The sequence below is a fragment of the Sminthopsis crassicaudata genome, chromosome 2 (assembly GCF_048593235.1).
Source record: "Sminthopsis crassicaudata isolate SCR6 chromosome 2, ASM4859323v1, whole genome shotgun sequence".
NCBI classification, from domain to species: domain Eukaryota; kingdom Metazoa; phylum Chordata; class Mammalia; order Dasyuromorphia; family Dasyuridae; genus Sminthopsis; species Sminthopsis crassicaudata.
This window is the reverse complement of record NC_133618.1, coordinates 505,176,249-505,188,724: the sequence shown is the minus strand read 5'-3', so window position 1 is coordinate 505,188,724 and position 12,476 is coordinate 505,176,249. Positions and strand designations below refer to the sequence as shown.

General features: G+C 41.3%; 1 protein-coding gene across 5 annotated transcripts in view; it reads left to right on the top strand.

Moving 5' to 3' along the window:
* VAV2 (vav guanine nucleotide exchange factor 2) overlaps positions 1-10,661 on the top strand; it is a 432,898-nt gene extending 422,237 nt beyond the window's left edge. For 3 of the 5 annotated variants that reach the window (XM_074294051.1, XM_074294052.1, XM_074294050.1), the window contains 5 exons: positions 757-844; positions 2,062-2,185; positions 4,444-4,530; positions 5,688-5,842; positions 7,762-10,661. In XM_074294051.1, coding sequence (XP_074150152.1) covers positions 757-844; positions 2,062-2,185; positions 4,444-4,530; positions 5,688-5,842; positions 7,762-7,809 — 502 coding nt within the window. In that variant the 3' untranslated portion in view covers positions 7,810-10,661. The remainder of the gene's footprint in view (positions 1-756; positions 845-2,061; positions 2,186-4,443; positions 4,531-5,687; positions 5,843-7,761) is intronic. The other 2 variants (XM_074294054.1, XM_074294053.1) reach the window with 1 other exon arrangement.
* The last annotated feature ends 1,815 nt before the right edge of the window (positions 10,662-12,476 follow it).

Genomic DNA, 12,476 nt, shown 5'->3' with positions numbered 1-12,476 from the left:
TCTGTGCTTTGTAAAGATGTTCAGAGGCTTGAAAAGAGAGCAGAGTGTCAGCATCAAAGCTGTGAAGGATATGAGAGAGCATACAGGACATGTAACTAGGACCAGGATATTCAAAGCAAGGCCAGGAGTAAAGGAAAGGGCCCAAGTGGAGGAATGGGCCCTTGATCCCTGTGGTCAGACAGTACTGACTAACTGAACAGCCTGCACTCAGAGTATGGGCAGTGGAGATAGGGCACATCAGAGCAATTTTTCAGAAACTAGGCAAATAAACCAGATGGAAGGCTCTCAGGGATACTGGGGGCCAGTGTGGGCAGGAGATAAGAGATTAGAAGTGTCATGGGAAGCAAAACTGAAATGCTGAAGTGCCATACAAAGTGAGAGGTCCAAGGTCCAGACAAGTTATCACAGACCAAGAAGTCCAACTGGGCAGGAAAAAGTGGGCAAGCTGATGGGAATCACAGGCAGCAGTAGAGACCTTAACTTTAAAGCATTTATATACTCATCTTAGATAAAGCCTCAATCCACCAACCCAGCTAGCCTGGGATGAGAAACAGAGCCAGACAATGTCAGTAAATGACTACTTATCTACTAGTCGAGAAGTTAATGGGAAAAGGCTGATCTTTGATTTACTGAAGAAGACAGAAAGGGCACTTGGAGTTGATCTTAGCAAACCTGTGGAATGGAGAAGCAGTTGTAGCAATTTGGAAGTAATTCTTTGCTTTGGTCAGAAATATTAATTTTGTCATTGTTTCTAAGGTTCAATGATGAAGTGAAACACATTAAGGTGGTGGAGAAAGATAACTGGATTCATATCACGGAAGCAAAGAAGTTTGAAAGCCTATTGGTATGTGAATCTCTGCAACCTTTACCTACCTGGGCTCATTTAAGGATTCATAGAGAAACAATAACATGAATAATTATAAGTTTTCTCTGCTCTATTTTGTCTCATTTTAGCTAAATAGCTATATAATTTTTGTTTTTGTTTAACTCTTTTTTTCTTAATAGTTTTTTTCCCCCAAATACATGTAAAGTAGTTTTCAGCATTCATTCTTGTAACATTTTGAGTTCCAATTTTTTTCTCTCACTCTTCTTTTTCTCTCTTCAATGAGAGCAGCAATGATAGCAAGCTATCTGATATAGTTATGTATGTACAATAATTTTAAACATATTTCTGTATTAGTCATATTATGAAAGAAAAATCAAAGCAAAAGGTTAAAACCTCAAGAAAGAAAAAGCAAACAAAATGGTTAAAATAATATTAAACTTTTATTTCTCAATGATGATGATGTTACTCTCTCTGGAGAAGTTCCCCCCCCCCTTTTTTTTTTGTTTAAAAAAGAGAGAGACACAATGTCTAATTCTACTTAGAAAATCCTACAAATCATTTCATGGCCCTACAGATGTACAATATTTTCTTATTATTCTTGACATGTGTGTTCTCCCCCATCCCCAGGATCTCCTCCAAGGTTTTGCTATACCATACTCAATTTTCAGAATGTGTCTTGAGGCTCAAAAAAGTCAGAAAATTCTGGCAATGATCCTCCTTTAAAAATCTTATTAGATTTATTCCTGAAGAGGAGGATGGATGGACATGTTTTGGCTGCATATGACTCTGCCACTGATCTAACATGACTGTTTACTCAGTGGATGAGATCCATGGTTAAAATGCCGTTAAAGGCACCCCCAAAACATCATGGCCCTTCAATGAAATAATTTCTACTAAGCACCTGCTATGGGTACAGTCCAATACTAGACACTGTCAGTTTGGGTTGGGGGGAGCAAGAAGAGAGACATAAGAAATATACAAAGCTATTTCTCCCTACTTGCAACCTGCCAGAGCAAAAAATTTTGCTTATCCTCGGATTATCAAGTGTGTGCTCAGTGCTGTGATACAGACTCTGTGTGCAAAGAGAACTCAAAGAAAGGAAGAATCAGTGCAGCCTACAGTATTCAGAGAGGGCTTCCTCTAGGAGCATGCCTTAGAATATGCTTAGAAGAAAGGATCCATTCTGGCTATACTGTTGGGCACATAAGTATTGACATGATGTTTATCTTTGGCAGGAGTTGGTAGAATATTACCAATGCCACTCACTCAAGGAGAGTTTTAAACAACTGGATACCACCCTGAAGTACCCTTACAAATCTCGAGAACGCTCAGCCTCAAGAGCTTCTACCCGCTCACCAGGTAAGAGCATGCTGAGTATTCCCCCCCCCCCAATATGCTGAAAAGAGCATTTCCCTCTGCTTTTCTGAGTGCTCCTGGTCCTCTGATAATCATCCCTTGGGCCCCATAGCTGTTTACCCTAAAACCCATAGCAGGAATTCCCCTTTAAGTTTCAGGGCATATATTGCCTCTCATAGAATTAGGATTTCTGATGCACTGACCACAAAAGAAAGGAGAGCAAGGAACATTACCAGTAGAGCAATGGGAGGTCATAATGATCTGTCTTGAGTTTAAATTAGCTAGGCTTTTCCCTAAAAGATATAAAAGCTTTAGTACCCAGTAATGGTTCCCTTTTTGATGTGGTCATGATGAGGTTTAAATTTGGGGTTCCCAAATGAAATTAGGGTTTCTGGTGGTCAGGGAGTTAAATAAGATCTAGTGGTGGTGCAAGGGTAGGGAGTTCTGGGGATTCCCTTCTGGCAGCACAGAGATCCTCTGTAAAGGAATTTACAGACCCCAAAACCTAGATTGATAAAGAGGTTTACTATGGGGTTTGGAAGTAAGGTTAAAGTCTAGTTAAGGAAATAAGTGAGGATAAAGAGAGAAGGGTACTGGAAACAGTATTCCAGTGGGCAAAGGCTCCTTGGGGTGCCAAGCATAGGGCTGGCATGTTTGGAACCTCTGCAAAGAGAGGGTTTTAGTTTGGCTCTTTTTATAATGAGAGATTTAGTTAAAGGTGCCCGTGGATTGAGTCCCAAGTTGGCTCAGAACCGATGGGGTCTGGGAGAGCCCAAGTTGGCTCAGATCCAGTGGGGGCTGGGAGAGCCCAATCTCCTATTAGAATTCAAAGGGGTACTTTTGACCAGGATTTGTGAATCAAAGGTGCAGGCTTAATGCATCAGCCAGGAGGGGTTGGGAGGAATCTGAATCACAAATCAGTTTCTTAAAGGGACCACACCCACTTCTGTCAGAATCCCTGGATGCTGCTGATTGAAGGTGTACTGTGCACCAGGTGCTCATTCTTCTGCATAATTCTCCTTTAGTGAGATCAACAAGCATATACAAGTGAGCTGAGCTCCCAGCTAAAGCAACAGAGTTCATAATAACTGAATTATGAGATGTGGTTTCAGAGAGAAAGATAAAATATTTATTAAGTGCTTACTCCGTGATAAGCACAGTATTAAGAGCTGAGAAGATAAATTCAAGGTAAAATAATTCTACAAGCAGCCAGGTGGTGGAGACCTGAGTTCAAATCTAGCCTCAAAAACTTGATACTTGTTAGCTGTGTAACCCTGGGCAAGCACTTACCTCATTTTACCTCACAAACAAAACAATGTAATATGGAGTCCCCACCTTTAAGGAATTAATATTCTAAAGACAGTAAGGAAGATAAAGGATTCTAGAAAGGGAGGGGAAGAAGGACATGAGGCAGGCAAAGAGAAGGAGTTAGCATCTTGAGAGTTTCATTAAGAAGACACCAAAGCAAAGGGCAGATAAGTTTGAATCTACCTTCAAATACCAGCTGCACCCTTGGGTGCAACCTTTTCGTTGCCTCAACTTCTTCATTTGTAAAATGAAAAGGTTGGGCTCATTGGCCTTAAAGGTTGGTTCCAGCTAAGGTTACCAACCCCAAGAATTTAGAATCAGAATTCAAAGGAGGAATTCCCTGTGCCTGAAATAAATGGCTACAATAGGTCTAGGAGTATGGATAGAGTTGATAATGGTAACTTAGAATTTGTAGCACTTTAAAGTTTAAAAAGTTACAAACTTGTAACATTCCTATGATGTAGGTTGCCCATGTTTTACTATCCCCATTTTTTATATAAGCAAACTGAGCCTCAGGGAAATTAAGTGATTCAACCAACAATAACACAAATTTACTAAGTGTCAGTTTTGTAATTCAAATCTCAGGTCTCCTGATTTTGAAGTCTAGAGCTCTCTTTACTATATCATACCACCTTCAGTGTTATAAAAATAATAGTTCACATTTCTCTAGTGCTTTAAGATTTTATAAAGCTTTCCCCCAGGTATAAAGAGTCGAGATAATATCTATAAGATAACATCTGTACTTGCAGCGATTTGGGTGAGAGGCCAGAAGAGTTTGTCTTAGAGAATTGCCCCAGTTTTAGACAAGCCATTCCAGGGAGCCATAAGGGATCCCTGGGAAACCTTTGATTCACTTCTTTTGCCTTGATAACTTTAATTTTAAAATTATAATTTTTTTGGTATTGATTTTCCTTCTTCCTCCCTTTTTATGTGTTCTCTTAACCTTTTTGCAGCTTCCTGTGCTTCCTACAACTTTTCTTTTCTCAGTCCTCAGGGCCTCGGCTTTGCCTCTCAGAGCTCCTCCACACCCTTCTGGTCAGGTATAGCTGCCTAGGGTGTGTGGGAGAAAATCTTCACCTTCATCTATCAGTCACTACTGGACAGCAGAGAGCCTGCCAGTGGGTTATCAGGCCATCAGCCTGAGCTTGAAAGCCACCAAAGCCCCAAAAATATCATGCTGGGAGTCCTCCCTTGCGCAGGGCAAGGGATATTTTCTGTTCTAGCATGCAGATGATCAGAGGAGATGGGACTGTGAAAAAGCAGCACATTGTTGGGAGGGTTGAGAGAAAGACGTGGCCATTGGTGGATTAGATTTCTGGATGGGTTTCAAGCTCGGCCTGTGACCAGCCCAATCACAACTACCATCACCACCAATCTCACTCCACGCCCATCTATTTGTTGTCACCATCTCTTAAATGATCATTTTCCCCCAACTATGTCAATGATACATTCATCCTCCCTGGTAAATTTTGACTTGAATAGATGAGAAAAGAACCAAGGGGTCATCTAGAAAGAAAAGGAATAGCATGAGTTGTACCATTTTAGAAAGCCTGAAATAGAAAGAACTTAAGTCCTTCTAAGACTAAACCCTTCATTTGACAGACAGAAGGGGAACCTAAAGTCTAAGATGATGTGCCCATGGATGATTTATATTCAGAGCAGAAACGAGACTCCAACTATCCTGATTCCTTACCCTGGGTTTTTTCTATGGCACCATACTAGAACCCTTTTAATACATCTGAAGGAATGAGGGGCACAAAGCATAGCAAGCAAGGAAAGATACCATTTGGGGAGCTTTGCTGGTTCTGAGATGCCTCTGTTACCAGAGCTCACAACTGTCCTTAACATTCGCCCTTGACTTTCCCCTAAAATATGCCTCGCTCTTGCCATTGCTTTTACATATAGTTAGTCCATTTTGCTTCACATCATGCCACTTGGGTCTGAGGGAAGAGCTAGTACCAGATGGGTTTCCCTTGCCGTAGCCCATTTTGGTTTTAAATTCTGGCATCAGAAGAGTAAGCTGACTAAAAGAGGTTGATAACCCCAGCTCATGGCATCATTGCCCAGGAGAACAGAGACATGGGGAGGGGGGGAGAGAGAAAGAGAGAGTTTGGATATCCTACCACTCTTGCTCAGGGTGGAGGCTAACCTCAGACTGGCTGACTGCCTAACACATTCCTATCCTTCTTCTGTCCAGTGTTTACTCCCCGTGTCATTGGCACGGCTGTGGCCAGGTACAACTTTGCAGCCAGGGACATGCGGGAGCTCTCACTTCGAGAAGGGGACGTGGTGAAGATCTACAGCAGGATTGGTGGTGACCAGGGCTGGTGGAAGGGAGAGACCAATGGAAGGGTAAGGCCAACTTTCAGGTTCACCAGTCAGGTTTTGGAAGTTTGTTGTATGAGATGATTCAAATATCTGCTCCCTAAGAGGCAGTCAGGTGGTGCAAGGATAAAGCCCTGGGCCTGGAGTTAGGAAAATCCAAGTTTAATCTGTCCTTAGATGCTTCTTAGCTATGTGACCCTGGGCAGATCACTTAATTTTTGCCTGCCTCAGTTTTCTTAACTATAAGATGGGGATGATGATAACACCTACCTTGCAGAGTTGTTTTGAGAATCAAATGAGATGATATTTGTAGAATGCTTAGCACAGTGCCTGGCTTATAAAAGGCATTTAATAAGCTTTTCCTCCTTCCCTCCCTCCCTTTCCTCCCTCCTTTCCCTCCCTCCCTCCCTTCCTCTCTCTCTTCCTCCCTTCCTCTCTCCCTCTCTTCCTTCCTTCCTCTCTCCCTCTCTTCCTTCCTTCCTTTCTCCCTCTCTTCCTTCCTTCCTTCCTTCCTTCCTTCCTTCCTTCCTTCCTTCCTTCCTTCCTTCCTTCCTTCCTTCCTTCCTTCCTTCCTTCCTTCCTTCCTTCCTTCCTTCCTTCCTTCCTTCCTTCCTTCCTTCCTTCCTTCCTTCCTTCCTTCCTTTCTCTTTTCATTGTCCTGTGTTGTCCAGCTAAATTAATGGCAGAGCTAGGACCCAAAGCTCTGGACCAGGGGTTCTCAAACTATGGCCTGAGGGCCAGATGTGGCCCTCCCACAGTCTGAGTCCCCCTATTTAAAAAGTTTGAGGACTACTGTTCTAGACCTTGAGTTCCATTTCCCCTATCTGGTGAGCTGCTGTCAGGTACTTCCCTTGAGGTTTGGCTAAAGGAGTTGGAGGCCTGGAGAAGAAAAACCTTGGGTGCATTGATGTGAAGGAGAATCTTATCTTGGTGCTTTTAAAGAAAGCAGCTTCACATTATTAAATTATCTGTAATTGGATGGCCCTACACAAAATGGCCCTAGGACCAGGATCCTTTGCCTGGCTCTTAAAGCATCCATAGAGTAAGGACTATGGATATTTGTGGCTGAAGCTCAGGATAAGTTTCTGGAAATTGCTCTAACTTAGAACAGAAATAGCTCAGAAGTAACAACTAGTCTTCCAGCACTTGAAGATCTATACAAGGATTATGGGCATGATTAGCTAGCAGCAGAATTGGACTCCATGTAAGGAAAAACCACTTAAAAATTAGAGCTGTCCAAACAAACAAAAACAATCCGGAATGGACTTCCTCATTTAGAAGTACCCAAAATGCAGGCTGAATTCTCTTGTTAGGAATATTGTAGAGGGAATGTTGTTCCTCTTGAGATATGGGTTGTCAGATGACTTCTGACTTAGCTTTCATTTGCTGAGCTCTGTTTCTTTTGTTTGTTTGTTTGTTTTGGGTTTTTTTTTTGTTTTTTCTGCTGAGGCAATAAAGGTTAAATCACTTGTCCAGGGTCACACAGCCAGGAAGTGTTAAGGAATTTGAGGCCAGATTTGAGCTCAGGTCCTCCTGACTTCAGGACTGCTGCTCTATCCACTACACCAACTAGCTGTCCCTTCTAGTTTTTTTAATCTGTAAAATGGGGAGAGGTTGGACTAGCTAACCATTGAGGTCCTTTCTAGCCCCAGTGTAGGTGACTTTTGAATACCTCTAGTGTCAAGAAGTTCTCACTACTTTGCATTGTATCTCCTTCTGGTTTTTGACTTCTGCTAGAAAATACTTCCTTATACTGAGCTGAAATCTGAATCTCTATCTTCTATTACCCATTGAGCCTAGTTCCACCTTTTAGAGCTACATAGCATGAGTTTCCCTTTTCCATATGAGACCCTTTCTGAGATTTAAAGACACCTATGGAGAATAAAAAGTTATCAGCCTGGATTCTCTACTACTCTCTCATACCATGGTGACGATGTCTTTTGCAGATTGGCTGGTTCCCATCCACGTATGTGGAAGAAGAAGGTGTGCAGTGACAGTTGGATCTCAGGCAGAGCCCATGGATTCTCCCAGAAGAGTCTCTCAATAGTGGATGCAACCCTCTAGTTAATTCAGAGGGAAATGTCCTCCAAGCTTCCAGTATTAAACAGCCTGAAGGGGTGGGAAGGGTTGGGGGGAGGGGGACAAGATACTAAATGCAAACCATTTGCAAATCAGTCATCTGCCCTTGGTGACCCATCCCAGGGTACAGGACTTGTATATAAAACTTAACAGTGTATCTCAGATTACATTGCTCCAGTATTACCCACCATCCCAGAGAGGTAAAACACAGAACCTTTCTGAGCCCAGAGACGAGACTGTTGGAAGTTGATTGTTGGCCATTACCAGGCTTACTGTTCTGGAGGGGCACCTAGAATCAAAGGAAAAGACCCGCTGCTCTCTTGGTGATGGTTTTGGGTCTAAGGGCAGTGGGAGAAAATTCCCTGAAATGAGGACTGACAGATGATTCCCATCAGCTCCTCTCCTTATATTCTCTCTGGGGTCCTCACTTGTTGCTGGCTTTGACATCTAGTGCTTCAGGATGAAGGACTCAGTGCATGTGTCTTTGGGGCCAACTGCCTCCATCAAGATCATCAACCAAGTCCTGGGCTGCAGCTGCTAAGGGAAGGGGCTGGCCTAGGGGCCACTGTGCATAGGAGGAAGGTGACCGGTCTGAAGTATTGTCTATGTAATATTGATTTATCATTGGATCATAGATTTTAAACTGGAGAAACCTGAGAGGCCATATAGTCCCGATTTTCAAAATGGTCCGCCTTGGATTTCCTCTGGGCTAGGGAGGGTGGGAAAAGGAATGGAAAACTCAACTGTCACAGGAAGTCCCCTTTCTCTCCAGGAAATTGGGGAAATGACAGGAGCTTCAAGATGCTGAAACTTCTCTCACTGGTATTTTCATCAAATATTGTCTCTCCCTTCAAAACAAAACAAAACAAAACCCAACACATTCCTTTCCCCTCCTTCCCCGTTTTGCTGAAGTTCCTAGAATGTCTTTACATACTATTTTCCTACAAACTGGCAAATAGAAACTGAGTCCCTAAATGGGATCAGGGAGAAAAGGATGGTTTTCTTGTTAGGGACTATGCTTCTCATGGACTTCTTGGACATGGAATCCCCCATGTGGCCTTCTGGGGACCTCCTTAAAAACATCCTTAAAAAATCCTGGGTATTTTCAGCATAATTCAAAGTGATTTCTGAAATCTGCTCCATTTTTCATACCATAGCACTTGGCTGTCCTTTCTCATCTCAACAAAATTCTTTTCTTCTGGGGCTTCTCTCAGTCTTCCAAATCAGGGTCTGTTTTTAGCTCATGTCAAGTAAGTGCCCTTGTAAGTGGCTACCCCCATCATACCTTTTAATGCTTCTTGTCTCCCTTTCGCTCCCACCTCTGTTCCTGAAGTCCTGTTTAATCATTTGCCCTAAAGTACACTAAAGTCAGAGATTTAGAGAGGAGAAGGAACCTTAGAGATTAATTTAGTCCAGATCATCATTTTTAATTTAAGGAAACTGAGGCTCACTGGAATCAATTTGCCAAAGGTCACACAGGTAATAAGGAGCAGAACTGGAATTAAAACCCAGGTACTTTACATGGTACCACAACTACACTGCTTAGGGACAGGGGCAGATCTGTCTGAGCAGCAAGCACCATGATCTTGACTCTATCTATTTCTTCTTCTTGACCTTGTCTGAGATTGGGAAGGGTTACATTGCTAGATAGTTTGTGTGTGTGCCAAACCTGCTGGCAGAAAATCATCCCATACTGGTCCCAAGGTGTGATCCCTTAGTGACTGGGGAAGGGGGAGGTTGAGGGAAGAGGAGGTGGTGAAGGGAAGTGATTTAAAAGCTAATATTTCTCTTAGGAGGAAAGAACCCAGAGAGGTAGGTGGGGTTTGGGAAGGAAACTACTTGGTTGCTTTAGCTCTTGCTGCTGTTTGGTGCTAACTGACTGGCAATTAGTCTGGTTGGTTCATTTCTCCACTAACTGTGACCATTTCTGGACTAATCAATCACACATTCCTTATATTCAGGAGGTGAGGGGAGAAGGGGGATTATCAAGAAGATGATGGAAAACATTCTTCCAAGACCTGTGAATTGTGAGATATTTAGAAAAACATTTTAAAAAATGAATGTGTCAAGTAGGCTTCTAGCCCTCAAAATGAGCATCCTAGAATCAAAGACTGCTTCCTTTCCCCATTCCCTGAGCCTCTTGGGTGCACTTTGCCAGGATTGACAACTCCCAATTAGAAATCTGGCTGAATGGAATCAGTCATTCCTGGGAGGGAAGGGCTTGGGGGAGAAGGGAAAGAGGTAAGAAAGGATCTTCTTTTGTGTTTACTGTTGTAAGAAACTCGTTCTGTTTTTGTTTGTTTGTTTTTAAAGAAAAAAGTTTGTAATTATTTCTCCAAATGCCATGATATATATCTGTGAATAAGGAAAAAAGTTTTTATGCTGGCAAGAAAATGTATATATATTTTAGTTGATCATGAAACAAGTCAAAGTTGTAAGTGAGGATGTTCAGAAATAGGAAATAATAATGTAAATGCCTTGGGATTTTTTGTTTCTTTGCATTGCACTAATCAGGGAGGGAAAGTTAGGGGGCAAGGGGGAATTGTGGAATAGTTCATAGCTGGCAATTGGGAAGTCCTCTAGGGGTAGTTTATAATCCTGGGTTAGGAAAGTCGCTGTGACCAAGAAGCCCTTTGCATGCAGGTGGGGGATTTCTTAGTCACAGCACACCCCATTAACGCCTGCAATCAAACAGAAATGTAATTTTGCCAATAGATTTTTTCAAATCATGATTTTTACTGCAAATAAACATACATTCTTTTCTGCAGAGTTGCTTTGTCTTGTTCCTTCAAATGAGTCAACTAGGAAGTATTGAACAATTACAATTATCCCTTCCACATCCAGACTTTCCTCATCAGAGAATTTTGACTTGGTGGATGAGGCAAAATAAATTAAATGGAAATTTTGGTGGAGTTTTGTGGAAGCTGCAGATGATACATAAAGGCCAACAGATGATATAGAAAAAGTTTAGAAACTCAAAAATGCACAAAATACATAATGTATAATATATCAAGTTAAATTTTACAAAGAGGTATTGTGAACAGCTCATAAGAAAAGGAAAAAATTCCAATTTCTTCTCTTTGTACAAAGGGAGGAGAAAATTTTTTCACAAATTTCCCAGATCATGGGATTTGGGGCACAATATCTTTTTTTGTTTGTTTATTTTAACACACATTGCTTTATAAATCATGTTGGGAGAGAAAAATCAGAGTAAAAGGGAAAAAACATGGGAGAAATCAAAAAACAGAAAAAAAGAAGTGAAAATAGCATGTGTTGATTTCCATTCAGTTTCCTTAGTTCTTTTTCTGGATGCAAATGGCATTTTCTGTCCAAGATCTATTGGGATTGCTTTGAAAGGGCACAGCATCTTTAACTCTGTCATATGTGCCTAGTTTCTTGCCCACTCAAGAACCAGCCACCAGACCTGGATCTCTTTTGAACATTAGTATGCTCATAACACATTCCTTCTGTGTAATCCACTGGATGTTATGTATGCTGATGGAAACACCAAAACAAACTTTTACTTGTCAATGGAAGTAATCACTATTTAATATAAACCAAATTTCAGCCATTCCAGGAATAAACCTACAACCTGATTCCTAGGGCTTCCACCTGAGGATCTCATAGCATCAGTACACAAGACAAGGTTCTTTTGCTTCCCTGCCAGAAGCCATGTGTCTCCTCTTTCCTTGAGGTCATGGTCTGTTGAGTCTCCTCCATCAGTCTGAATTGTATTGAGTAGAGTCAGTGTTCAAATGATCACCCAGGATCAGGCTGTTGAATACAGTTTCCAGTGTTTTTTTTTTTTTTGTTTTTTTTTAAGTCTCTAGCTAAGGAATTAACAGGTTACCCTTTAATTCTGATTGATAGTTCATCATGAAATTAACAAGTGTCCATCTTTCATAGTTCAGAAAGCTTATGATGAAAAGAAACTACCAATGGAAAGCTGTTTCTAAGCCTTTCTTATTAGTGGTGTTCTATCTTTATTAACAAGTATTTATCAGAAATTATCCATATGGCTACAATTAAACAAAACATATTTATCACTAAATGGCAAAACAATTTGTTTAGTTACATAAATGCAGGTGCTTGTGAGTATTTAAGGACTCCAGTTGTAAAATAGTTATGTTAAAGTCACAAAATGGAGTTGCTTATGCCAAATGTTTATTCTCATCATGCATCATCATTGTGAGTACCACCGAAGAGTATTAATTCTGTTCTTGTTAGATTATAAATTCCATGAGGAGGGCTTTATCTTATCTAAAGTTGATATCTCCATATCCCCTAGTTTGTTACAATTAGCAAGACTGATATTCAAACTAAGACCCTTTAAATACACTACTCTTTTCTCTTATATCACACTGTCTAGTGGTACAATAGATAGAGCAGTGGGACTGGAGTCAGGAAGACTCATATTTCTGAGTTCAACTCCAGCCTCAGATACTAGCTGTCACTTAGCTCTGTCCAATTTCCTCATTTGTAAAATGAGCTGGAAAAGGAAAAGACAAACCAATCTAGTATCTTTGCCAAGAAAATCTCAAAAGGGATCACAGAATGGGACAAGACTGAAATGTCTGAACCA